The sequence below is a fragment of the Mchenga conophoros genome, linkage group LG19 (genome assembly GCF_057382185.1).
Source record: "Mchenga conophoros isolate Kocher_MC1m ecotype Shallow Benthic linkage group LG19, M_conophoros_male_GT1.1, whole genome shotgun sequence".
In the NCBI taxonomy this organism is placed as follows: domain Eukaryota; kingdom Metazoa; phylum Chordata; class Actinopteri; order Cichliformes; family Cichlidae; genus Mchenga; species Mchenga conophoros.
Genome location: NC_140544.1, coordinates 28,028,920 through 28,056,790, shown reverse-complemented (window position 1 = coordinate 28,056,790; position 27,871 = coordinate 28,028,920). Strand labels below are relative to the sequence as shown.

The 27,871-nt window shown below is 39.6% G+C and overlaps 2 protein-coding genes across 3 annotated transcripts; both read right to left on the bottom strand.

The window, feature by feature from the left end:
• Positions 1-1,391: 1,391 nt before the first annotated feature.
• adam17a (ADAM metallopeptidase domain 17a) lies at positions 1,392-16,975 on the bottom strand. Of its 2 annotated transcripts, XM_085257277.1 has the most exons (20): positions 16,737-16,975; positions 16,329-16,461; positions 14,927-15,060; positions 14,678-14,766; positions 13,909-14,092; positions 11,494-11,624; positions 11,228-11,314; positions 10,531-10,650; positions 10,010-10,154; positions 9,633-9,724; positions 9,113-9,265; positions 6,488-6,687; positions 6,297-6,400; positions 6,064-6,198; positions 5,619-5,746; positions 5,370-5,448; positions 5,102-5,190; positions 4,919-4,978; positions 4,041-4,077; positions 1,392-3,062 (listed from the first exon to the last, which is right to left on the bottom strand). In XM_085257277.1, exons 1-20 carry the CDS (start codon positions 16,840-16,842, stop codon positions 2,686-2,688), a joined length of 2,583 nt encoding a protein of 860 aa, XP_085113403.1. In that variant the 5' UTR covers positions 16,843-16,975; the 3' UTR covers positions 1,392-2,685. The 2 variants fall into 2 exon arrangements, with proteins under 2 accessions (XP_085113403.1, XP_085113401.1); XM_085257275.1 differs by lacking the exon at positions 4,041-4,077 and having other exon boundaries at positions 16,737-16,974.
• A 1,046-nt stretch (positions 16,976-18,021) lies between these two features.
• Positions 18,022-26,238, bottom strand: LOC146552478 (14-3-3 protein zeta-like). The gene is made up of 6 exons (XM_085258177.1): positions 26,093-26,238; positions 25,200-25,610; positions 21,339-21,462; positions 20,989-21,152; positions 20,790-20,885; positions 18,022-19,516 (listed from the first exon to the last, which is right to left on the bottom strand). Exons 2-6 carry the CDS (start codon positions 25,491-25,493, stop codon positions 19,451-19,453), a joined length of 744 nt encoding a protein of 247 aa, XP_085114303.1. The 5' UTR covers positions 25,494-25,610; positions 26,093-26,238; the 3' UTR covers positions 18,022-19,450.
• Positions 26,239-27,871: the final 1,633 nt, after the last annotated feature.

Sequence of the window (27,871 nt, the reverse complement as noted above, 5' to 3'; positions counted from 1 at the left end):
TATTAGCCATTTGTATCTGCAGTCTTGTTCTTTCAGTCACTACCCACAGCTCGTGACCACAGGTGAGGGTAGGGACGTAGATTGACCAGTAAATTGAGAGCACCAATCTGTCTGTCGATCTCCTGCTCCCTTCTCCCATCACTCGTGAACAAGACCCTGAGATACTTAAACTCTTCCACTTGGAGGAGGAACTCATCCCTGACCTGGAGTGGGCACTCCACCCTTCTCCTCTGATCTCTTAGCGTAAACTAAGATTTACAAACGTGTACAGGTATTTGTGTGTAACAAAAGCAGTCTGACCACACTCTGTGTTACAATTTGATCATTTTCTTTTTCAAAAAGCTTAGAGTGTCTAAAAATGTCTAAAAAAAATTGTGGAATTATTTTCACTCACTTACAGAACTTGCATGACCAAGCATGAAACAAGTAAATTTACTAAAGTAAATTTTACACAACAGTGTACTTGAGCATAATCCATAATGGGCTTTTTGTGAAAGTAGTTTGCAAAAAGCAAGCAGTGTCACTTTATGTGCCCTTATTTTTTGTTTTAAATCTTTTAGCGTTTCACTGCAACAAGAACACTATGAATTAAAGGGCTTTTCCACCCTGTCTTGCACTCGGTGTGGGAGAAGTTTCAGACATGACTGCATGATCACAAGACTTTTCTGGATGTTTGTCATAATCTCTCACTCGCATATCACACAACTTCATAATGTTATGAAAAAAGTTTAAATTACATATACTTTAGTACATACTGTCACCTGTAAAAGTATGTCTCCTTGAATCTGCAGGTGTACTGAGATCAACAGGTTTTTGAGGCCTACAAACTGTGTGGCAGGGCAGCATCCCCAAACAAGATATGATCATTATGATGGAGATGTTCTGGACCTCAGGGAAATTATAAAACAAAATGTACTCAGGTGAGGATCAGTACTATGTAATCAGTATCACATCCTATATATCATTCTGTTCATTTAAAAAAAATGACTACATTTGGTATGTGATGTAAACATGGCATTGTTATAGACAAGGCTCACCAGTAGTGCTGGTGAACGGAGCTTTAGCTCTGGAAGATGTTGCTCCCACTGGCTTTGCTTTTTGGCAACAAGGTTCATCGCTAAGGTCTAATCATGCTGGGACAGTGCACAGGATGACAGTGTGCAAAAAAACATGCACTCATCCAAAGTGATGGACATGTATGAATCAGTAGTAGTTGTTGCTACATGTTGTTGACATGTATTTATAGACAATGGAGAAATATCCTTAGAGATGTTTGGCCTATGTGAAAACCAGCTGATAAAAATGAAGCCTTTCTTTTAACATTGCGCAGTGAGGACCACTGGTGTGCATCACACAGCAGCTGAATAGATAAAAATGTGAGACCATGTATCAGTGCACAAAGATTTTTTATTATTTTGACATTTGTGTAGGAAATGCAAGCAAAAACTTTAAAAGAAACTTGAGTAGAGTTTTGTAAGCATAAAAACATTAAGAATATACACATCATCTGATATACAGCAGGCCTGTTTTGTTCACTAACATTCACATCCATCCTGTACACTAAAAGCTAGTGTTTTTATTTTGACCATACATGTTTTCTTAACATGAGACACAGCAGGTAACAATAAACAGGTGCATAGCTCACCTTGGCACACAGACAGAAAATTAAAAAATATATATTCAAATATTAAATACAGAATGTTGGAGTTGTCTGCTGCTGGGAATTGTATATAGATGAGAGTCACCGTGGGATAGTTGGTCACAAAATCCAAAAAAGCACCATATTGTTTTCTACAGGTTCAAACATCACAATACTGAAGCTTTAGCAAAGCTGATATTACTTCTCCCCACTTTAAGCTCCACCTACCAAATAACACAATAATGCTACTTACACAGTACCTCAAAGAAACAGCTGATGAGACAGAATGTGTAAGCATGTAAACTTCAATTCTCCAGTGATGTTAAAATACTTCTAGACCAACTCCTCCTTTATGTGTTGTTTGCACTTCCAGTAAATGTTTCCTTCACTGAAAAATAGTTACACTTACAACATTAATATAGAGAATTCTGCATCGTACTGCTAAGGTTTGTTCTGCTTCTAGGCGCTGTTTGGAGCAAGAAATGTTACGGTTACTTACCGTATAACACATAATAAACCTACGAATAAGTATTTGTGTAATCATTTTCAATCTGCAGGGATTACAGTTAAATATTTAATATAATCTCTTTTTGTTCCTGACCAATATTTGCATTGTCAGAAACACATTTAGCCATTAGGTTAAACAAAATGAACATTGTTTAAAGAACTGGCAGGTTTATTTCCACAGACACTCAAAAGCTTCAAATGGCCATGGAAATAGATACCTTAGTGAAAAAGGCACAAAAACATGAACTTATTTGGATTTAGTGTTAGAGGGCTTTGAGACTTCCTGTGTTGTATTTGTTCAGTGGCTCAATCTAATTTCATGTGACTGAATAAACACTTTTAGAGCACTAAGATCTGAGAAAGATATGTTACGCTTTAATACCGGTTGCAATAAGAAAGAAAAGCATATGATGCTGCACATTTGTTCGTGTTCCCTAAAAAAAACAAAACAAATATCAGGACGCTTGTGCAAACGCACTTGTTTTTTGTTTTTCCTCTCTCAGCACTCCGTCTCTTTAGTATCAATGCGTTCCTGCCTCTTAAGGCGCCGTCGGTCCTTGGCTGGTAGGTTCTGTTCGGTCAGATCCTCGAAGGAGGATTTCGTAGCCGACGAGCAGGCTCCTGCGGTTGTGAAATCTTCCAGCAGGCCCTCCTCTCCCAGGTGAGAGCCGCTGCTGGTGTCCTCCTGGATGGTGGCCATCCGCAGCCCCCCTGCGCTGTCCGGGGTGGGGCCGGAGTTCAGATCGGGGGCCGGGGTACTGGTGTTGGTTGCGAGTGTGGCCCGGACCTGGCTCTGCGGCTGAGGCTGTTGTTGATGGATGAAGGGCACGGTCCGGCCGCCGGAGGAGGAGGGAGGCTGAAGAGGCTTGACGATGCGCACGGATGCTGACTCGAGGTTGCTCAGCACGTCTTGATTCTGAAGAGGGAGAACAGCATGTGAGGACGGAGGCAAGTCACAGCTGTGTGTGACTGAGGTGGCACCCATTCCCTTTTTACTACATTCTGTTTAATTCAGAGCATCACATGTATCCCAGAACTTTACAGTTTAACTCCCCAACATATGTTTTATAATAATAACCTCATGTTGCTGATTGCGCTACCTTTAAGTAGCTCCTATCTACTCTTATCTACACTCTTAAAACACACCCAATATCTTAAGGTGGGAATGAGTAAAAACAAAAACCTTTCTGCCTTTGACCATTTTGAAGTGTCAGGCAAATGTGATTTATTAATTATGACTGCAATCCATTTAGGGTTACCAGCACCCTGATATTAAACACATTGGTTCAGCTGCAGGATTTAAAAGCAAACCTAAATGGAACTAAGCCATCATTAATTTGATCATTTGTGCGAGCGCTTAAAAATGCTCTAACAAGTCAAAATGTCTGCAAGAAAGGTCTTAAGAGGAATGTACCCCCCAGTCTTTTTCTTCTCCCTCCAATCAAACCCAAAGAAGGACCTCACACAGTGCACACAGCCACTAAACAAAAAATAAAAACAGTCACCTAAACGCTTCTTGTTTTGGCTTTGAAGAGCAACTAAAAACTGAAAAATGTCGACACACACTGCATCCAATTTCACGAACGACAACAATGTGAAACCCGTTTGGTCGTCTCGATGTTTGAATACTCCAAAAGTGCAATCTTGCTTACTTGAGGCAATTCCTGATCTGCTGCTCCACAGCTGTTCAGTCACATGAAGCTGTGCGAGCCTCCCTCGCTTTATTTGTCAGATGAAGACGAGTTCGAGGGCCTGCAAATGTGCAGCTGGATCAGTGATTACCATCAAGCAGTAAGTGACTGCAAGAGTATCCCAAACATGGGCCACTGACCATGCACCGTCATGGACTCAATGGCAACGCATTGCAACACCAAGCCGTCGCACACACACTCACCTATGGCGGGAGCTCTACTACAAATTTCCACCATCTGCTGCAGTTCCAAGGCAAAGAGTGATGGACAGGTCATTCAGAAAACCCAGCAGTGACAGTGAGGCCATTGCTTGTGGATTATCTGACCACTGGTTTATACAATTTAAAGAGAGTCTTCTGATTCTCATTCTTACCCTTTTATTTTTCCAGGTCTGGGCTGGTTTACCACTAGCCTTTTCCAACATCAAATAATGATATTAAAGGTAAAACCACAATTTCCCAGCTCAGCAACAAAAACCATAACTGTTAGCAAATTTTAAAGTTGGCCTATTTTGATTTTTCTCATCTTTTGTCACACATATACCGTTTCAATGTGGGAAGCACATATAAAACATGGCCAGGCTCCCTATGAACTAAAAGCTCAGGCTTAAGATGCTCTAAATGCTAATTTCATCATGTTTCCTTTTACTCTTGGTGCTGCAGGATGATCAGAGAAGGAAAATCAGCAGCAGACACACAAGACTTTTGGTTAAACCTTCTGTTTAAAAGGCTCAGCCAATCTGAGGAAAGTCAGCTGGAAAGAAGAGGAGCTAAAAACAGATCTTGTTTTCTGGCAATGAGGGGGTTGCCGTATGCTCCAGCATAAGATATAAGCAATACTTTGAACTTTAAATGTTACACTGCAGTTTTGAATTTATGTCTTAATTTCTCATTTGCAATGAAAAAAGGCCAATCCCTGATCCTCAGTTACAGTCCTTCCTGTTTCTTCTCCCTGCTTGATTAAAGAGGTCAGTTTTTAAGAAGCAATATGGAACTGGATTAGTTTGGTTAGTCTGGTGCAAGAGAGCAACGGTGGTGCACAGGATCAGCGTGTGTGAGCACTGGAAAGTTGAAGAACTTACATTTGGAGGATAATAAAATGACTTTGTGTTCTCCTCATACTGCTGGTCGAGTCGCTTGTCCTAAAGATAGAGGTAACAGAAAAGGACAGCATAAGCATAGTGCTAATGATGCAAATATCAGCTGCTCATTGTACACTGAAGACAATGGGGATCAGTGCAAATGGATATTCAGCAGCTTCTTACCACACAGTGAACCAGGATACTGAGAGGAATCCAGAAGATGAGGGAAAACACCACGACTGAGCCCACTATGTTATCAGCCAAGAACTTCCCTGATGTGGTGATGAGGTGGAGGATAGTGATAAACACACAAAAGAGGAGAAGAAGAAGAAAAACTTTGAATTTGACTAAGCTAAGCTACTACAGTCATAAACATTAAAACAATATCACAATTATTCAGAGTTTTATTGTATCTGGAAGCATTTTCACACACTTTTTAACGCCGACTTACCAAATGTGTTTATGTCCAGCTTGTCAATAAAGTCCCACAGCCTCTCAATCACATCCTGTACCTGCTTCATGCACTTTCCCTTTATGACCGAAAACAAAGTTGACATTGAAATAAAAATAATATCTCCAAAATGTTGTAACGCTGACACAGTTTTGTCAGCACTACTGTAGTTCAGAAATACAGAAATATGATAGGATCAGCAGGTTTCTTGATTGCAGAGCAGAGAAGTATAAAGGTTTGGTAACTCACGCCTTCATCACAGAAGCCCACGGTGCAGGGTTTTCCTTTGCGAAGGAATAGAAAGTTGCCAGCTTTAGAGTAGGGAGAGCAGGTGCCATTTTTACTCCTGCAGCACACTTTACAGGAGTGCTCAGTATCTGGAAGCAGAAGAGACGATCAACACAAGAAGCATTTAAAAAAATATTGAGAACTGTTATTCATTTATATCCTGGATATATTGAAAGAATATCCAAGCTTATTCAAACAGTCCCTTTTATTCTTAATATGTTACTTCCAGCTGTAAATCCAAAAAAGAAAAATTCATCTGTGATCTTGTCATTTCTTTCCAAACTCATTGATTTTTGCTTGTCTAGATACTCCTCCATCTGATTACCTCTATAATCAGTGAGAGTCTCCAGGCTTATTCAGCAAATCTCAGACATTTTCAAATGTTGTTGAAAGAAATAAAAATCACCATTGCAAGCGCAAGGCTGAAGGTTCAGCTCAGCCTCACAGAAGGGCACACACTCTCCATTGCGACACAGGCCTTTGTCAACACACACTGTTTTGTCAGCAGCATTTTCAGGAGGTGGGCATTCACTGCTGTTACCTGTTATGTGAAGAAAAGGGTTAATTTATCTAGTTTTTTAATAGGCAGGCTTGAATAACTGCTGCAGTTCTCGTGTTACACCAGCAGGAGGCGATCACCTGTGCAGACTGATTTGCCTTTACAGGTAGCATTGATGGGCTCCTGGCACACTGTTCCTCTCTTTGCATAAGTGCAGTTCTTGCAGCAAGGGCTGTTTCTGTCACTGTAAAGAAATCAATTAATCCAACATTTAATTCGATTGTTGTTTTTCAAAAAAATTCCTTATAGATCCATCTTTTGGATTTCATACCTGCACTTTGCATGACTTTTGAACTTGCAATTGGAGGTGCAGCAGGGGTCATCATTGAGGTGGAGAAGCCCAGGGTCGCAATCTTCCCCATTCTCCACTCTGGAGTTTCCACAGACTTTGCTGTTCCTCTCTTTGAAGCACAGCGGTGCCTTGTGACTTAATGTCTTCTCTACAGAAGCCTTGCTGCAGTTGGAGAAATGCTTGAGGAAAAACAAGAAGATAAGAATTAATCTGTAACAGGTTAAAGAGGACTAAATTTTTACTGTTATTTTGTGTGTGTGATTAAAGGTGATGTGACAAAGAATAGTCATGAATCTTTAACGCTGAAATAATGACATACGCAAATCACTTGCCTCTAAATTTTCCAAACCTGAATCTCAAAAGGTTTAACAATTTATGCAATTATCTTGTTTTATGCTTCTCCTCAAACACCTAACGTGGTTGATGTGAAGCTGCAGAAATCATAAGGCCAATGATGGAGGAAGCGCATAAGATTTTGCGTGTGTTGTTAATTTCACAGGAACAACTGTGACTCAGTTATCCCACCTTCTGCACAACCAGAAGCTGCCATCCATTCTGCCCATCACATTCTGTATCATCTCAGCTCATCTTGCAGACATATATCCTGGTATGCAGCAGTCTATTCAAACTAAACGGCATCATAGCCTATTTAAAAAAATAAATAAACAATGCTACCTGCTGTAAATTTGATTGATCTGCCCCCTCAAGTACAACTTGTTGGCAAGGTTATTATGGTTAACTAAAACAAAATGTGACATTTTAGCTAACTAAAATAAAAACTAGACTTTCGAAAATAATTAAAACTGGTCAGATTTTTATTTGTTTGGCTGTAACAAAAGGGGACTTTAAGTCGACTGCTTTCTACAAGTTCTGTGTTTAAAATGTAAAGCTGAAACTGATTTTCCTAAACCTTGCCTCTGGCATAATCCATCGATACAATAATAACATTACAGACTAAAACTGAAACAAATAAAAACTAAATGGAAACGAAACGAAAGGCCATGGTTCTCAGCCGGAAAAGGGTGGAGTGCCCACTCCGGGTCGGGGATGAGTTCCTGCCCCAAGTGGAGGAGTTCAAGTATCTCGGGGTCTTGTTCGCGAGTGATGGGAGAAGGGAGCCGGAGATCGACAGACGGATTGGGGATGCGGCTGCAGTAATGCAGACGCTGCACCGGTCCGTCGTGGTGAAGAGGGAGCTGAGTGTAAAAGCGAAGCTCTCAATTTACCGGTCGATCTACATCCCTACTCTCACCTATGGCCACGAGCTGTGGGTAGTGACCGAAAGAACGAGATCGCGGATACAAGCGGCGGAAATGAGCTTCCTCCGAAGGGTGGCTGGCCTCTCCCTTAGAGATAGGGTGAGAGGTTCGGCCATCCGGGAGGGGCTCAGAGTAGAGCAGCTGCTGCTCCACATCGAAAGGAGCCAGCTGAGGTGGTTCGGGCATCTGACAAGGATGCCCCCTGGGCGCCTCCTGGGTGAGGTGTTCCAGGCGTGTCCCACCGGGAGGAGGCCCCGGGGCAGACCCAGGACACGCTGGAGAGATTATATCTCTCGGCTGGCCTGGGAACGCCTTGGTGTTCCCCCGGATGAGCTGGAGGAGGTGGCTGGGGAGAGGGAGGTCTGGGCCTCTTTGCTTAGGCTGCTGCCCCCGCGACCCGGCTCCGGATAAAGCGGATGAAGATGGATGGATGGATGGATGGAAACGAAACATTTTCAACGATAACTGAAACGAGCAAACTCACTCTGGAAACTTACTGAAACTTAACCAAATGAAAAACAAAAAGTCCAAATGAAAGTAATCAAAACGATAATAATTCTGTTTCTGTTGTGGACTTGCTGTTCTGACCTCTCACACTGTACACCGTTTGATTTCACCACAGAGTTGCACAAAAAGATGATGCCAATCACTTATAACCAATAGTTTGTCCATTCCCACAACTTTTTGATCAAAGAAAATCAAGTAGTAGCTGAACTACGAGCACAGCTGAAGTATTGTTGGGTCAAGATTTAATTAAGCTTAGGATCAGGTCTTATTCATAGTGAGTAATACTAATTCACACAACTATGTATTAATGACTAACATTGTGGGTCATCGCAGACGTTCTCTCTTCCTGGCATGTGACTGTATTTGTCTCTGTGTCAACATGGACTTTCACGAAGAACAGTTTAACCCTCCTCCTTCATCTTCCTGGTGTTTAGGTCTCAACTTTATTTCAAGTAGCGCAATTTCACTAATCCTCCAAAGGTCATTGACATTTAGTTTTTTATGTTTAGTGTGCAAAGATGTACAGTGTAGTTTTGTTTTTTCTCTCTTTAATCATAACATGGCAACTCCTCTTTAGGTGGAAACTAGCTAACTAGCTTCTCGATCATTTCTAAGGCTGCTTTTTCATGGATACCTGGATGTTAAACTTTATTGTAACACCTTGGACGACAGACACATTGATCATGATACTGTAGCTGAAACCTGGACTATTTAACTCTCAGTGTTGCTTCACTGTGTTTACTTTGGGAAGTGAAGAAGCATCTGAACCCTGGAAATAGCTAATGATGTCAGGCTTACCAAGCATATATGTTTTTATATTACATGAATGGATAGTTACCTTGTTGTTGACATGATCTCCACTCACAGCAATAGGGTACATGACAAACTTCCCCCCCTGGTCATCACTGGGGGCACAGTACGGTATATTATCAGGATCATGCTCTGCTCCAAAGTTATGGCCCAGCTCATGAGTAGTTACCAAATCCGCCTCCTGATGAGACAAAAACAACATTAATTTTTAATGCTTAATTTTTAAGCTACCTAAGAATAAATCTAGAATCTAAAATCCATTCTGTTTAAAATAAAGGTAAAAGTTATAATTACATAGTTAAGTTTTGCACATTATATTTATAACAGTAAGCGTTTTGCAGATGAGCGTGGAGCATAACGCTACTTGGGGTGTCAAAATGCAGCCTGACTTGACATCGATACTCATCACACCCACACAAAAAGGTGTGTCTGCTCTACCTAGAACCTCAGCTTGGCAGACTGACATGTTGCGTAACATCTTGGCTGAACTGCACCCAGCAACTCGTTTTATTCTGAAATTATGACTAAAGAAATGAGACAAAACAGACCTTTGTGAGGATGGTTTTGCCGTAGTTCTTGGTGCTTGTCAGGCCTGTGTTGAGATAACTCGGCTTCTTTGAAGAATGAGATGGATAGTAAGCTAGAAAATTACAAAGGAAAGTGTCAGTACCTTTTTTTGTTTGTTCTAAAAAAAGCCTCCAACACATGGCTTTTTGTTTGGTTTCTTTTCAATATTATGGCTCGTTTTTCTTTTTGTTTTTAGCTTCACAGAGTAGAAATCATAGTTTGTCCATCTGGTCAAGAGCTGTGCCAGTGCAGTAAATTTTAATGGAGCTAATTGTCCTAACAGGGAAACGCTAAAAGTTAGGCTTTCAAAATGACATTAGAAAAATCCTCCATGCAAATAATCAAAAAGTGATCTTACGTTTTGGGCAGAGTCCACCTAGAGCCTGAGGTTTGGAGGGGGCCACATACGCCAGACCCAGTGTCCCCTCATCAAAGTCCTGGTATGTAAACAGGTGGGCCAGACACACACTAGAGGCATTGTCAGCAATGTCCGAGCTGAATTGCTGCAGGACAAGAGGATTCTTATTTGTCACCATTTCTGTAAATCCTAATTATTTTTCAATGGCAATACAAAAATATTGGACATTCAGAAACTGAGCTCTGTGTAAAACTCTTTGATTTGGAACAATATTTATCTTATACCAGGACATTTTACATGATGCACTCAACTTATTTACCATATTACCTCAAACAAACCTGTGCTCAGCTACTTGAACTCACTATTTTTATGCATTTGTGTAAATGGATTAAACAACCTGATTGAGTTGAACTGAATGATTTCCAAAACTAATCTTGGAAATATGAATCCAGTCAGTTTTGCCTGAAAAGGCCCCTTTGAACTTTGTGTATCTATACACTTTGGTTTTCTTGCTTTTGTACCTCCAGAAGTCTCTTCACGTCCCAGACCTCCTTTCCTTTTACAGGGCTGTCCTCCATGTTGTAATGGACCCAGTTGGGCTGGTTAGGGGGAGGCTTTGTAGGCTCCTTGTTAATAATGATCTGCGAATAGTAACCAAAGACACAATTTCAGTAAGTGTCATTTCTGAGTAATACAAAATTTAAATTAAAGCCATGCCCCTAAGTGTAATGCTAATAATAAGTGCTACGTGGAACATTTTATTTGAAAAGCTATTAAAGTAATAAGAGCAATGTGTTGGGCGTTCCCTTTCAGACTCTTACTGGGGGTTAAATGTGACACAGTTCAAGTTCCTCTTGACATTTATTGTGAAGAAAATTAGTCATTAAGCAGCTAAATGAATGCATATCTTTTCAGTGAGAACGCACTGAGTTCATAGTGTGACAAACAGTGTTTCTATTCATTCCCAAAGCCAGTGGAACAAATTAAATTACCCAACGAGGAATGCACAAAAGCTTCCAGTTTCTCCTAAAAATGCACTTCTCAAAGCCACTGAGGGGGCAGCGTTATTCTCAGCCTCATTTCCGGAGTGACGCAATATAAAACATCAGCCATCGTGAGGCTGGGAGCAGCACCGACTGACACTAAATCGCCACAAGTGGATCAAAATGTCAATATTTGACAGTACTGTAATGTTATGACACACAGCCACGTACACACCTGATGGATCTGGACCCCATAGTTTTTAAATTCCTTACTCCATGTTGTGTTTCTATAAATATCGTCAACTCGATCAATTAGCTCAATCTGGGATAGGAAAAGAAAATAATCAGACATACAAATAAAGCATTTTGACACACCTGAATATGCAAACAACAAAATTCCTGCTGGCTTTATTTACAATTACTCTTTCAACGGGAAACAAAATGTGACAAAAGTTATTCTGCTGAAATATACATGTATAATAACACATTAGAAAATCAGACCAGGTAGTTCAGAGTAATGCTCTCTTCTTTGCGGCCCATGTGTCTGTAGAAGCGGTAGTCTGCAACCAGCAACAGGGGACAGGTATTCTTCTTGTGATCGTGAACTTGTCTCTTCTCTCTGTGGTGGTATTCTGCCAGGACGAAGCAACAGAAGCAGAGAGAAAGAATAAGTACAAGCAAAAGATTCAGAAAAGTAGAATCTTTTTTTGTAGCATTGCCTCACCAGATAAGTCTCAGGTAAGACAGATTAAGTACAAAGTACATAAAGATGCTGGACAATGAGGCCACGCTCCAATATCCCATTGTTAATTGTCCTCATTTTCAGATATAGTAACATGACTTCTCTTTTTTTGCTTGGCTGTGATCTGATTAAGCTCTACCTCTGTTCAGGCCAGATTTAAATAGCAGATTTAGCCTTATTATAGAGGTTTAACAGCACAATAAATGTGGATGAGGTGTACTTTACAGGGAGGAACAAAGCCACTGTAAACACAAGGTAATTTAATGCGCAGATCATACAGTGTTGGGCTCCATCACCTACCTTAAGCGTAGGTATTCATGATATACTCAGTTATTTATTTTTAGTCCGCTTAAGTTGCTTTGTTCTTCCTTTATTAAAAGTCTAGCATTAATCCATCTACCCACTCACTTTTCCAATTTAAGGTCGCAACCTAGCCATCACGAGGTACACCCCTGACAGGTTGGCGGTTTACAACAACATTAACACAGACACACAAACAACCATTCGCGCTCACACTCACAACTACGGACAATTTAGAATCAACAGCTAAACTAATATGCATGTTTTTGGACTGTGTGAAGAAGACAGACGACCCACACGGGCACAGAACCAGAACCTTCATGCTGTGAGGTAACAGTGCTAACCGCTGCACCAGTCTGCTGCCCCTGCATTCATTGTCAATATTCAATTAATCATGTTCCTCAGCAGGGTCCTTCAAATATAAGCCAAATATGTGTTTAGACACGAAGGAAACAAAGTTCTCTTGCTGCAAGGATTTTCAAACTAAACAGAAGATGGCTTTATTTTATTCATTTATTTATTTTATTTTTTGGGTTATTTTTAAGGGTTTTGGGGGTTATTTTAAGGGGCTCTTTGCACAATTCCTCCTATTGTGCAAAGAGCCCTACATCACCCAGCTTTAAAAAAAACTCTTCTATAAAAGGTGGAGGGCCATGAGTGCAAAAATAAATTAAACAATCACATCATTAAACATCCAAAAGTTGGTTCTGTTCACCTGGACGTAGCGCTTTCAGTGGAACGAACGTTTTGTCACTTTGATAAAATCCAGATGAACAAAACCAACTTTTGGGGATTTCCTCATCTGGATGACTAAGTTGGCAACAACACACATCATTAGATAATTAATTAAATATGAGTCAATATTTAATTAAAATTTAAAATAAATACATAAACAATCTTTTACATTTTTTAAATAAAATAATATTTAATTACTTACACATTAAATGTTACAATTCATATTAATATATAATTTATTTAACTCATTTTGGCTCTTGCAGCCCTCCATATAAACTAAGGCGATCCTTCATTATAAATCTGTGCTTTTAATAGACTAAAAATCTACAACCTACTACCCAAGATAAAATCAACAGCAAATCCTTTAGGAAAGAATGACGATTAATACAATTTAAAAATAAATAAATAAATTATTCGAATGCATGTGCAAAGTCATTTTACCGTGTAACGGTCACAGTATGTTCGTCATAAAAATCTGAATATTCTACCTAGAAATGTTTAAGTGAGACTCACACACCCTAAATAATGCATTACAGAAAAGGAAAACAGGAAGACATCCTTTGGGGCATTACATCACACAGTACACTCGACACTATTCAAAAGTGTGGGTGTGCGCTTCACTGTCCTCCACAACAAGCAGTGGGAGACCAGTGACGACTCAGAGTCCGCTCATTGGGCAGAGGAGCATCCATGAATTTTAATGCCTCCTCCTCCATACGAACCTTCACCTCAGCTCATTTCCCCAAAGAGCATTTTCAACCAGGAACCAGTGAGAGCTGTTGCATACATCTCCTCTGGCACATCGCGCTGTTATATTCTTTACATTTCCAAAGCAGCACAAAAGAATGAAGAGGCATTTGGTTTTTACATAATGCCTACTTGTGATCAGTGTGTATGTGCATAACACAGGATGGAGATAGAAAGGCTTGTATTAAAGTGACTGAATCCAACACCCACCTCCTTTGTCTCACTACAGGCTCCTCTTTCCTTCTCTCCACCTTAAACATTTGCTATCCTCCTACTCTTTTTCACCTACTCCTATAATCCACACCAGCACAGAGCCCACGCTGTAACAGCACAAATATCTGCACAGATTTGCGAGATTCACCACTTCAAGAGAGTTAAAAAGCACAGCTCACCCTCTTCCTGGTCCACCCTCTCCTGCCCTTCCCAGTCCCCTCTGGTATTCTGTGGCAAAAGGGGCTCAGCGTTGACGTAGCCACACACTTTTGGAGAAGCAATGCGGCTCAGATTCTTGACATCTTCTGAGCGATAAACCAGCAACCTCCCATCAGTTGGGGAATCGGTAAATCTCCACAGGGGCTGCATTTTTATAAATTTTTTAAAGAGAGAAAGAAAGAGCTGGTATTAGAGAGAAAAAATCACAGAGCTTGATGAAACGTGAGTATTGATAGCTGGAGAAAAAAAGACAGTAAGGGTAGTGGTGTGGTGGGAATGGACTGGCAGGTGTGTCAGATTTACACAATATGAAAAATGCACTGTATCGTTTACTTCTGTGTAGTTTCACATGTTAGTTGTGAATAATTAGAACAGATATTGGGCATTTTTAATCACACAAAATAAGCTCATTTCTACAAGGCATCGATTATTTAGCTGCCTCACTTTCTACTAATCTAGCATCTTTTTCAACTGACACTATAGGTAAGCTCTATACTGGTAATATTTTATGATATCTCAGCAAGCAAGCCCAGCACGTTGTACTCAGTTGTTGTATACATATAGATTTTGGGGTTTTGTATTGGTTTTGTTATTGCTGCCGTTACATGCTTCAGGAGTGCGGGCTTGATGATGTGAAACAGCTAAGGTTAAGCGTCTTACAAAGAAAAATACTGAATTTAAATTCTCCCTCTATTTTGGCACGGAGACAGCAGGTATACAGATGCATACCTCTACATTGTACTCTGCTTCATCAGTCAGAATGTGAGCAGAAAACTCATCTCCGTCTATGTGTGCCTGCACACGCGAATTCTCCTCCCCTGCGAACATAAAACAAATTATTAGTAACATTTAATAAATATGGATTTACTTCAGATATATAAAAATTTGCTTGATTTCCACATATAAACTGTAACTCTTCTAAAATGAAAGACTGGAAAAATTATATTCTGAAAATATGTTTTTTTTTCATTCACTCACCAACAACATGGCCAGTGAAATAGTTTTGGAGGTGAACATCATAATTTTCCTTCATCCCGTGTTTGTCAACAAACACAGCTTGGAAGTTGTCCGTGAAAAGGTCTGTGTTTGTGGTCAAGTAAAGTTTGAAATGTCTGGATTTGGAAAAGAAGATAACATATTTTACTTAACTAATAAATGGCTGTTTGGTCCTGTGTGAGACATCAAACTGGATTTAGCAGACATAGTATTCACTACGGGTGCAACGATACACAAAATTCACGGTTCGGTTCGATACTTTGGTGTCACGGTGTGTATGTGTCTGTATCTCCTCCTAGATTGGAACACTGTAGAACATCCAGTGTGAGGGCCAACATCTATATAGCATATACAAATATTCTATAAAAATCCCACAATTGTATATATTTGTACATTTGACAGTTCAATTGAGCACCAAACACCTCGCACAGGAGTTTGCTAGTAAATATAAATTGCAATTATTAAATAGAGCAGGCAAAAAAATAGTCTTTGGGCACATTTCGATTTTACAGTTTGTGTAAATTTAGAATTGTCATCTCAATTATTTTTGACGTGAGAGGATTTAACAAAACTAACAAAACTGAAACCTTTCTTGTTCCCCTTTCAAGACAAAGGGAACTAGGCACGAACTCACCGCTTCAACTGAGCCTTTTCTTTTTACAAATAACACTTCTTACAAAACAGTCTATAACAGCCACAACAGTCTATTAGGTTTGTACTGAGCCATGGCTGTGTGGATTTTTAACAGTTTCTAAAAGGTAGAACGCAAAACATTTAGCTTTTTCCAAGACTTACACAGTTTCTGCCATTACTGCTATTTGGCAATGATGGCAGTAATGCACATGTAGGATTCACCAATAAAAGAAAAGGTTCTGAGTGCTTCGGGCAAAAAAGCAGCCCAGTTAAGACTAAACGAAAGAAAAACAAAGCATGCTTTGAGAAAATCAGGAAAGAATTATCAGGAAAGTGCAAGAAAAATGGCTTAAAGAAAACAAAGCTCCTATGAGATTAATTTTTACCCTCTCTGTAACACTTGGAGACCTGATTGTGCCACTGATTGTGATCATTATTATTATTAGAATATAGTGACTAGTGAGACAACAGCAGATCAGTGTTATAATCTCTGAGCCACAAACACAAATTTGTGTTTCTAAAGAGACTGATAAAAAAAAAAAAAAAAAACCATGTCAAACACGTTAGAGATGTTTTACCAGGTCCTCATTACTCCAAAACCAATGTATAATATCACCGTGGAAATCTGCTCATAGATTTGATCAAGATTTTTACCTCATGTGCACAGCTATAGGGGTCTTTGTTTTAACACAAACCTAAAGGAAAAGTGAAGCGACTCAACAACATCGCTTAAAAGAGCTCATTGTTGTACCTGTGCAGGGCTCTGAAGCTCACCAGACGCTCAAGGTGGGACTGGGTGTGGACGTCCCTCTTCCTCAGAGAGTGCAACTGGAGGCCTGACAAAGGCAGCACCTCATAATCTGACAGGACTGAGTTCAGAGAATCTGGAATATGAAGGGGAAAACTGTCACATAAGACCGAGGACATACTGAGTTCGTTCATTTACAAAAGTCTGCACATGTGAAAACGCCCCTGTGCTCGCAATTAACAACTGTTCGGGATTTCGTGAGTTAATAAGTTATAACATATCTAAGATCGAGAAAATATAAGTGGCATTGCTTTAAAGTATTTATTATTTACCAAAATTATCCAGAAGATAGCTTTAATGTTACCGTAAACTAACTTCTGCTTAGGCTGAATTGCTAAATTAGCTTCTTACCAAACTCGGGGTGGTCTTCGTGGTCCCCATCGGTAGCAGTCATTGGCTTAATTGCAGCGTTTACCCAGCAAGGAGCCAGAAGGGTAAATAAAAGTATGCTCTCCATTTTAAGCAGAGCTCTCTATACATGTGCTGTCATTGTCGGGGGTAAATAATCCGTTTGTTTCGACAGCTAGCTAAGCTACCCGGAAGTCCACCGAATGGAAAACATCCGCTAAAAGCTAATGTGCCGTTGGAAAGGAGTGACGAATGACGTCAGACACATGAAGAGCAAAACTGATGTACGACTATAGATAAAACGCTTGATTTTGAGATATATATATATATATATATATATATATATATATATATATATATATATATATATATATATATATATAAAATCTGTAGTTTATAAATAAACCTATAGAAATAATGTAAATGCCATTTTGCATTTAAAATTTTAAATACACAGAAAATCTCAATTCCGTAAACATAAGCATGAGGAGTTGTTGATATATGACTGAGATCGTCTTATCATACTCCTCAGTGTGTATTTATACCACTTGAGTAAAGTACATCTTGCATCCGAGAAAAAGAAATCCTCTCCGTGACTGAAAACTAAAACCAATAGTGAAACTATAACCAAAATAAAACTGAACACACCAAATTACAAACCCAGGTCATCCCGAGTTTACCTTCAAATCGGAGTATGAACAAATGTACATACTGCTGCTCCCTTTAGGGGTCGCCACAGAAAATTATCTGCCTCCATCTCACTCCCTAGCATCCTCTTCTGACATGCCAACCCTCTCTGCATGTCCTCCATTACATCCACTATTCTAAGTTTCTCACACATCGAAAACATCTCAGGTTTTCCTCTATGCCAATATGTTGTCATAGAGGAAACATCTTAACTCCCAGTGAGTTAAGACCACACTTAACTCACTGGGACAAAACATTTTCATTTCAAATATATTCATGTTTCATCTGTATTTTCCACCAGTGTTTGTTAAAGCATTTTACCTCAAGCTGTGCTAATGCGGAGATCAATATTGCTAGCTTAAGTTTTATTGCAGTAAAGGTAAACATTTAACCCATATCAAATGTGGAAAATGTCAATTGTAAATGCAAATTTAATGTCATAATTCACTGTTTGAGTCATCTCAAGTTCGCTTTTTATTGATTTAATCCTACAGGGAGTTTTAAGTACAGTTAAAAATTCCTCATTTTTCCTTTTGTTTATAAGCACCAAGTTAAAAAAAAAATTAAAAAAAAAAAGAAAAGAAAAGGGCAAAGGCTGAACTTGGTTTATAAAAGGTTTTATTTATGTTAACATAGCCGATACATACAGATTCAACAGACTGTTCAACAAGGCTTCTGGGGGGGGGGGGGGGGGTCTACAACTGAATGAATAGCAAAATAGTGGTCCAAATCTCTAGTGACAATCACTGGACAGACTAACATTTCACCCCTTCTAGGATGTGTACAAACTTGCATTGGAAATGGATAAACTTGACATTTGGACAGGTTTGTGTTACAGCAGTTTCCCATGTCAGTCTGAAGATGCACAAGACCCAGAAGATCAAGGTGGCCTCTCTGCTGGAGGATGAGGAGGACTGACATTATAAATAAATCAGAATATAACAGACTGGAGTGTGAACATCTACTTCAACATCCACATCTCAGTCTGGTTTTCCTTCTGTGACGTGAAATTTACAACGAGAGAAAATAAACAAAGTCCAACTAGTTCCCAGTGGACATCAAGTATCAAGACAGTGATGCATTAAGGACATTACAGGAAACTTCAAGTCTCATCACGGTGTATGAGTGATGAAAAGACAAGTTCACTGAAATTCAACCAGCTGTCCATCGGGGTCTAGTGCATGGACATCAGAGTCCTCGACATCCACAAGCTGGCTGCCTCTGAGCGCTGTTCTCGAACTCGCCACACCAGAGAGGTTTAAAGGAAGTGATGCGCATTAACAACTTATTATATTTAGGAAGTGTATCAACACCACAAGGTTTAAGAGACAAGCATGTCCCTGAATTTGATCACACGAGGCCCACTATTACCCACCAAGTATAAATGCTTCATCAGACCCAGGACAAAGTGAGGGAAGTTAAACCTGTTGCTGGGTGCCGGTTTAGCTCAGTGTGTCGAGCAGGCGACCACATGCCATAAGTCTGAGAGCGGCCGGCCCGGGTTCGAATCTGACCCACAACCCTTTGACGCATGTCTTCCCCTCTCTCTGCCCCCGCTTTCCTGTCCTTTCTTCACTGGGTGTATCAAAATAAAAAGGCCAAAAAAATTAAAACTGCTATGTAGCAACAGGTGTACTACAGTAAGATATACAAGGAAATTAGTATGTGTGTAATATTTGTTATTGGAACAAAATACAACCATTTTATGAAGTTTAGCTTTCCAGTTGTTTTGCCTCTAATTGAGGTAGGGAATCTGATATCATGTTGAGCTAGCATTCACGGTAAACTGCACACAAAGGGGATGGCTGAGACCACAAAGTACAGGAATGGAGGGTTCTCTCTTGTGTCCAAATCAAGTGTGTGTTTTTGTCGTTTCTCCCCCCCATATTAATACACAACCGTTTTCAGCAATGTTTTCATGGTAGAATGTTTAAGTGGAGCATTTTAAGGAATGAAGGATGTATAAAAAGTTGTTGTTTTTTTTCCTTTTATTTTTTGGAGTCAACCCCAGCAGCATGGGCTTGGGCTTCTTAGTTCGATGGCTTGGAGCCCTCTTCTCCCTCTCCCTCTTCAGTGGCGCTGTCTGATGTCCATAACTATGGGAGGGGGAGAGAGAGACAGAGAGATTTAAGACAGGCAAATATCCAGATTCATTCACAGATTATGATCAATTTAATGAAAATTTACTGTATTGTACACACTAAAAAACAGGGACACTGTTAAAAGGCATTTTTAATTGATTGGGTGGGGTCCAACACTTATCCGAACACGCAACCTGACAGTCTCAGCCATTTTATCATGAAGGGATACGGTTTTGAAGAATGACATGTTTCTTTTAAGCCAATTAAAAGTAATCGTGACTTTATAACCTCAATGTCACACAACATGCATAAGCCAAAGACAAGTCATGCTCTGGCCTTTGCTACACTGACTTGTCAAGTGACAGAAAGCCTTCTTCCCCTCAGCACACAGACTGGCTGGATAACCACAGGAAGTCTGTGCATGTGCAGAAATAGCCGATTCATGCTTATGCTTGCATCTTTCATCAAAAAGGATCTGTACACTGCAGATTTGTCACTTGGGATAAAGAGTAATGGTATTTAAATGTTTGTGGCTAAGTATTGATTGTTTTTTCCCAAACAAACCTTAAAAAAAAAAAAAAATTAAATTACAACACTCCTTGTCATACATTGGGGTGGGACACTGGAAAAAAAAAAATAATAAGGCAGCTGCCCAAGCAAAGTTGTTTTATGGGTATCTCGATGCAAATTAACAGTCTGGGTTATCACTGAAACTGCAAACTGAGTGACAGCACTGCTTTAAGACATCCTTACTAGTTGTGATCATACTTTGTCAATTTTCTTTAAAGGAAAAGTTTACATTTCTAATTTTTGCAGGTTGTGTGTCTTTTCCCCAGATGTTTGTAACTCTTTGTAAGAGTCAGTGCACACGATTCAATGGCAATATATGATATACATCTTTAAGCAACATATAAGATGTCTCCTGTACAGGGAAGGAGGAAGAAAAAAGAAAAGAAAAAAAAAACAAAAAACTTACTACTGTAGGAGTAATAGGAGCTTAACCAGCACTAACATATTACCTTGCCTTGGTGCGACTTAGTGTTTAACACATCAGTTTTGTGGTTTAAAAAGCACCAAAGTCACAAAACCAACAACCACAGTGATACACACAAAAATAAAAAATAAAAATAAATTCCCCTTCTTCTTGCTTGAAACTTGAATTAGAAATTAAAAATACTGCCCAGCAATATTTTAGGTGTGGCTGAACATCAGGTTCATGACACTGAAACAACTATGATACATTCGGTTCAGTGAAAACTGTTTTATGTCAAAAGAGTAAAGCACTCACTGTCAGGTTATCTCTGAGGAGCTGCATGATAAGAGTGCTGTCTTTGTAGGACTCCTCTTGTAGATTGTCGAGCTCTGCAATAGCATCATCAAATGCCTGCAAGTGCAAAGATAAACAGCAACACTTAGAACTGATCCATTTCCAGCTGTTTACAACTTAAGACCTCAATTAGTTGTCAGATTACTATTAAAGTCTGTACCTGTTTGGCCAATTCACAGGCTTTTTCTGGGGAGTTCAGGATCTCATAGAAGAAGACCGAGAAGTTAAGTGCCAAGCCCAAACGAATGGGATGTGTGGGTTCCATTTCAGCCTTGCTGATGTTAAATGCTTCCTGGTATGCTTGCTGTGAGCTTTCAATGGTATCTAAAGGAAAAAATAAATCATTTGTGTAATTATCAAAGTTCCCAAACAAATCCATTGAACAGAAATTGTTCAACTTAAAGACTACACTCCACTTTCAGCAGGAAGCAAAACTGTAAACTTAAATAAATGAAAACTTACAAATGCTAGTGTGAGAATAAAATAACCGTAGTACTGATGTTAACTCACTTGTTTTGTTTTCTCCACTGGCAACTTCAGCAAGGTATCTATAGTAGTCACCCTTCATCTTTAGATAGAAGACTTTGCTCTCCGAATTTGAAGCATTTTTAATTAGATGGTCCTCCAGCAGTTTCTGTGAAAATAAATGTGAGATTAATTTCAAGTTTACAGACCAAATACTGAACAGCAAAACTTCAGTATGAATATTATTTATTGAGCCCCAAGTTAAAAGATATGAGGACTGCAACATTCAACACCACTGGATGAGCAATGGTTCATCCAAGTGTCATGCTGGCCTACATCCATTAGAAAGCTCTCCTGCCTTTGCTCTTTACGAGTACATTCTGTATCCATCAGGAGTCAAGTGCATATGCTCACACTGTCATTTTGAAGGATCATTTTACTTTGTGGTAATTTCAGCTGAAGTTGCTCCAAATTGCACAGAACCAGGCCAGGCCTCTGGTGTGTCCCCAGCTGTCTTCTGCCCCAGATACTTGCATTTTGTGCAAGGACTGTGCAGCATGGTTTCACATCTTATTGCTGACACTGCCGTTATTGCCATTTTGAAACAGCCATGGCATTGCTTATAGGCTAGAGATTTTCTCAGATATTTTATAAGGTACTATGTTTTTACAATACTCCCATTACAATGGTCCATTTGCACCCCCCCCCCCCCCCAATTTTAGCACATGCAGTAAAGACTAACAATGAGCATCTTTGCACAGATAACAAAGAAAACTAAGAAAACTAATTAAATCCACCTCATCTGAATTTGAACAGTTTAGATGATAACTACATCTGATATAGTTATGGTAAGATATACAATCAGGTGCCCAAAGTTTATTTCTTTCAATAAAAATAAAAAGCTACATACAACCCACATTAACATAAGTTAACCATTTGTGTGGGCTATACATAACATACTGGGGTAACAGCAGAAACTACAAGCTGATCATTTCTCCACCTGCATGTTATGCCTAAAACTCCATCCCGACTAGTGCTGAGAGGTATACGGTAATGGTTTAACGGTATAAAATTTTTGATTTTTTTCCCCATATACCACAATCCCCACAGAAATTCCATGAGCAAAGTCTAGGGAAACAGAAGCTCTGGCTGCAATGGATCATTCCCATAATTACTACTTGAAACCACAAAGTTCAGAAAAGACCCATACTTGCTCCATGTGCATACTGCATACTCATTTAAATTTAAAAAAAAAAAAAAAAAAAAGGAGAAAGAAAGAAAATGCTGTCCATCTCTAGCTGGCAAATTCAGAATCTGCCTGAAATTGAATCAAGTTTGCGAGAGAAGGAAACGCGAGCCCTGATGCTCAGTGGCTAGTTTACAGCTACCTTCTCCTTTCTAATTTCGTATGGGGTTTTTTTGGGGGTTTTTTTATAAATAAAGCCAAAGTTCTTTAACTTACTACTTGCCTAGAGCAATAAGCTTTGGTTGTAAAACCATCTTAAGCTTTAAAAACTGTACTTGCAAACTACTTTTTGCAGTTTTGAGTAAATAACTAGTTACTTAAGACATAAATGACTCCTTTTTACCATCCATCTGCAACAAAGACCAATGTAGAAAGTCTTACCAACCACATCTAGCCATTTTGCTTACATTTTACTTAAAACTTTATTTTTAGCTTTTTAAACTGTTAGTTTTAAATTTGTATTTGCGTATTTTTCCATTTACCAATTGCCTTGCTTTGTGCAAATATTGCATTTAGCTACTAGATTCTATTTCCAAGTTAAATTACTATCAACTGTTACGTTTCGGTCACCTAACAGTATTTTCCCCAACTTCGTGATGATTAAGCTAGGCTAAGTCATTCATCTTTGAGTGGATATGTATAGAGGATTACTTTGGCTAATCTGTCAGTGAAACTCACATGGCTTAACCGATTGAAAGTGCAGATTAACTGTTTGACTAAATGAAAAGCTTGATACTCTGCAGACAAACATCAATTTTACCTACAACTTCCGTTTTACAAATTTAAACCGTTTTCAAACAAAAAGGTCCATACCCGCCATTTCCAAACACGCTCAGCTGAAACACACAAGTGCTAAGCGTTCCTCTTTCATTGCATATTCTACACAATAGACAAGAAGAGGAGTGCATTTCCCTTCAGAGCTTTCACACAAAGCTCTGATTTCAGTCACCAGTGCTCACACACACACACAGCATGGTGTTGTTACATTTAATCCCAACTGTGCAAGTGTCTTCACATTTTTAATGTGAATTGATGTGCTTTCAGAGTATGGGCAGATCCCTTATCATTTCACTATTAGCTGCAGGGTGTTTCCTTTACTTTTTACATAGCAAAGGTTAATCAGGCAGAATAACGCAATGTGTCTGTGTCCTCCCTTTAGAATATCAAAGATGCCTACGCTGGAAATTAAGAGTTTTGCTGAAGGCTTTAATTTTTTTAGACTGTGTACAATTTAGGGTTTAAAACTTTTCAATAGCCTGCATCTGCTCAGCTGACAAGCCTATAGTTGTGTTTTAAAGCTCTAAATGCACATGCGTGAAAACCGGAGCAAAGCATCTCCACACCTCTGCTGTCTGCACAGTGAAAAGTCTAGCACTTGTCACTGTGCAGGAAATCAAATAAGGCGGCACATAAGCAGCTTACTCGTCTATTGCCGTCTTTGCTCTTCTTTGTGCGTGCATTACCAACTTGTAAGGCTTCAGCAGACAAGTTAAGGCATGAGCACTGACACGCCCTTCTCTGCTGACAGGCCCTCAGTCAAGACTCAGTAGGGAGAAAGCTGAAAGCTGAGTCACTGCCATGCAAGCGCACATCCTCATGAACACGCATGGAAGATGGTGGAAAATGAATGCTTTCTACGTCTTTGCAACACATTTGAAAAAGGCATCAGCTCAGAAAAATTATTTCAATCTTATAACTAAGGTTTCACTTTGATCCCCTCTAATCCATTATCAAGGCCAGCTAGAAACAATGTAAAGAACCAATCTGTGATGTAGCATTGGGTTAAGTAGTAAAGCATACTCCAGCAACTTTGTAATGATAAGCCTTGAAATGCAGCAAGCAAAGTCTGAGAAGGTATTTAATTGGACTGGTTTTAATAGGTGGATCTGCACAACAAAGGATGACTTTTTTTTTTTTTTTTTTTAAACCAATCAAGCTGAACTTGAGGAAGAGTGAGGCATTTCTGCATGTATAAATGGCACCAATAATATTATAGACTACACTGACTATCATCTACAGCATACATGCAGTGCATTTCCTAGGTTAAGCCTTTACCCATTTAGACACACCTTTTTGGTGCAGCTAATCTGACCTTTCCTCAGTTACAGCACACCCTCACAAGTTTAAGCCCATTGTTTGAAATCCAGATTCCCAAAAGACAGGAACAGTGGGAGGACAACAGAATACTTCCTTGTCCCCACTGGTTTTAGAGTCCATATTTACAGGACAACTTACAGGAAAGAGCATTGAATTCAATTTTTAAAAAAAATAAAAAAAATTTAAAATGCAAAATTAAAATGTGTGTGCGTATCATATTTAGATCTCAGGTAAAAAGTCTATTTGCTTAATTAAGTGCATTCTTAAAAGAAAAAAAAAATCTTGTGGAAATCTCTCCTTACAACAAAACACATCAAGCATTTGCCACTCCCCTCAAGAGCAAACGTAGATTCTAAAAAAAGAAACGCTGCAGTTTTAGTCACCACTAACTAAAGTTGGTTACAATAATTATAATTTAGTCAGCAATAAGACATTACAGCTTATCTTCCAGAGTACATATTCCAAGACTGTGGTCTCCATCTCACATATAAGCAACATGCGCTATGCTGCGCGATTTAAAGAAAAAAAAAATAAGTACAATTAAAAATATATATACACTTTACCAAAACACATCTGCAGATTTCATCCAGTTCTGATTCCACTTTCTCGCGATATTCTTTGACCATCTGCTGCTTCTTTTCGCAACCCTCGGTCTTCAGTCCGATGCTGGATATCACCCTCCATGAGGACCGCCTCGCCCCAACCACGTTTTTGTAGGCGACGGACAGCAGGTTCCTCTCCTCGTTTGACAGCTCCTCTCCCATCTCTGTAACAGCCTTCATACATTCTGCCATGTCGTCGTAGCGCTCAGCCTGCTCTGCCAGCTTGGCTTTCTGGATAAGATCCGTTTTAGCCATAGTTTATATATTTATTGAAGCGAGAAATGAGAAATCCCGGGAAGGTGAGTGACAGTCGAGGACTGTTACGCTTTAGAATGGCCGTAGGATGGGATGGACTGTGGCAATCCCCACAAGCTGCGGAAAGACGTTAACAATTAGTACGATGGGACATATCAATATACAACTGGAGGACAAGATATCCCAACGATAATCGTAACGGGGCGTAAAAACGGGTTTAAAATAGCACAATTTTTCCAAACTGAACGCGTTAAATCGCTTTAGCGTACAGAAATTTCCGATCCCAAACATAAGTAACCTGTAGTGTTAACAGTAAAGACACTTGATCTCGCTATACGGTTCTTTTAAAGCTGCGGTTTGCTGCGAGCATCGGAAGTAGGAGATCTACTGGCAAGCCCGTCTCACAATTGAACCCGCCACAAAGCTGTCTGCTGCACCTAGCTAGCGAGTTAGCAAAAGAACTAGCTGGCTACAACGGCCACTCCTTTCATTATGAAAAAAAGTCACTAGTTCCAGAAAAGCCTAAACGTACCCACAACGTGTCACTAAAGCAATCCACCACTAACCGTATATTTTCCAGGAAAAAAATAAATACTCACTGTTGGTGACCTAATGAAGTCTAAATTTTCTCCCCAAAATGCTCCGTTATGAGATAGTGACTAGAAAGGAGAAGAACGGCGGTGGCAGCAGAAAAAAACCCAACTGAACTGCTAAAATAAAGGGGGGTGTGGGGGGGGGGAAAGTCATCTGAGTGTTGACTCTCCAATCATAAGTCCGTCTCGCATTTGATTGACAGGAATAGTAAGCTCTGTAAACCTGTAGCTGTTTAGCGCGGGGGAAAAAGGCGGGCTTATGGTGGTAGTTTGGTTGAGCGGAACGCTGCAGAGACTGAGGCCCACGGGGTTTCCTCCAATGAGACCAAGGGATGAAGACGTCATCGCATTGCCATGGTGATGCTTATCCAATCACGCCCTTGCCTTCCACAAGCTGTGGGCACTGTAGGCGGGTGTGGTTCTGGCTTTTTTTCATGACTAGAAATTTGCCTTTTTAAGTGTTTTGGATAATATTTCATTGGTTCTTTCTTATTTTAAAGAAATCACTTGAGAACTTGAGTCGATATCTGCACATTTTAATTACTGTGGCTAATTTCTGTGTTGAAATCTATCCAGCTTTAAATCCAGTAGGCTTTAAATCCAGGCATAAGTATGTCAGTTAATCAAATAGCAATGCTGAATCCACTTTCACATATGAAGACAAGTCAGCAGCCTTGTTTATTTTGATTTTCATTCTGCTTTTTTGCCTGGATTTAAGCTACTTCAACTGTCACCAGGATTGATTTAAATGATTTAAATATCATCTTTAAAACTCCCAGTAATGCCCTCTAACAATGGAAGAGATTATTCTGCAGCAACTAAATAAAGTTGTTGCTTTCACATGGTAAAAGAAAGTGATCAGCTTTTGACTGAAGAAAATGGGATTACACTTTTATGACCGCATTAATTATTATACAATAATACAAAGATACAGTGCAAAGGTGTCTTTGCTTTTGATGTCGAGGACAATACAGAATAGGCTGAGTGGGCTTACGTAATGTGTTGAAAACCTTGTGAGGCTGCTCTCATCTAAAACCTGTATGACAGCTGATAACAACAGATAACAGCTCGCTCTCTCTCTCTCAGTTTCCCTGACACTTAAAAAATGACTATGATCTGTAGTTTACCTGATACTTCTAATTTTGTATCTGGGCTGGGCTTGCAGTGCAAATTGTCTGTCAAAAATGACTTTCCTTACTTACCTTGTATTAGTTGATTTGATTTCTTGTATGTTTGACAAGCAGTAACATGTCAAAACTTCAGTTTCCCAATTGACCACTTAAGACCAGCTCCAAATTATAGTGAAAATCTCATGAACCTCCATTTTACAATGCCGAACTAAACAGCAAAATTAAAGGTGTTTAAAGCCTTCAACAAAAGACGTTTCTTTTCTTTTTTTTTGTTCTTTTTTTAAACTAATTTCCAGCTTCTAGATAACTGAGCTTTTAAGCCAGGGTGAACTGTATGTCAGCAGTAACCCTTGTCCCGTCTCCCTCCCCCCACCCCCAACTGGCTGAGGCAGATGACTGCCCCTCCCTGATCCTGGTTCTGCCAGAGGTTTCTTTCTGTAAAATGGGAGTTTTTCCTACTCACTGTAACCAAGTGGGGGTCTGGTTGTTGAGGTTTTATCTGTATTATTGAAGGGCCTTTACCTTTTAATATAATGTGCCTTGCAGTGCCTCCTGTTGTGATTTGGCACTATAGGAAGAAAAAAAAAATTGGTAACCTGTTGCATCGCCCACAGGGGCTTCAAGAAACAGTGTACTGCTTTGCATTTCCTTCATC

Bases quoted from the DNA above. Each gene is read 5' to 3' on its own strand.
- adam17a (XM_085257275.1), bottom strand. From the start codon at position 16,842: ATGGAGAGCATACTTTTATTTACCCTTCTGGCTCCTTGCTGGGTAAAC. The intron at 15,061-16,328 runs GTACAACAATGA...TTCCAAATCCAG, and splicing joins AGCTTCAGAGCCCTGCACAG to ACATTTCAAACTTTACTTGA. The intron at 11,625-13,908 runs GTGAGCTGTGCT...TCGTCCTGGCAG, and splicing joins GAGGGTGGACCAGGAAGAGG to AATACCACCACAGAGAGAAG.
- LOC146552478 (XM_085258177.1), bottom strand. From the start codon at position 25,493: ATGGCTAAAACGGATCTTATCCAGAAAGCCAAGCTGGCAGAGCAGGCT. The intron at 21,463-25,199 runs GTAAAGTGTATA...TTATTTTCACAG, and splicing joins AAATCTGCAGATGTGTTTTG to AAACTGCTGGAGGACCATCT. The intron at 19,517-20,789 runs GTGAGTGCTTTA...CCCCTCCCATAG, and splicing joins TCCTCAGAGATAACCTGACA to TTATGGACATCAGACAGCGC.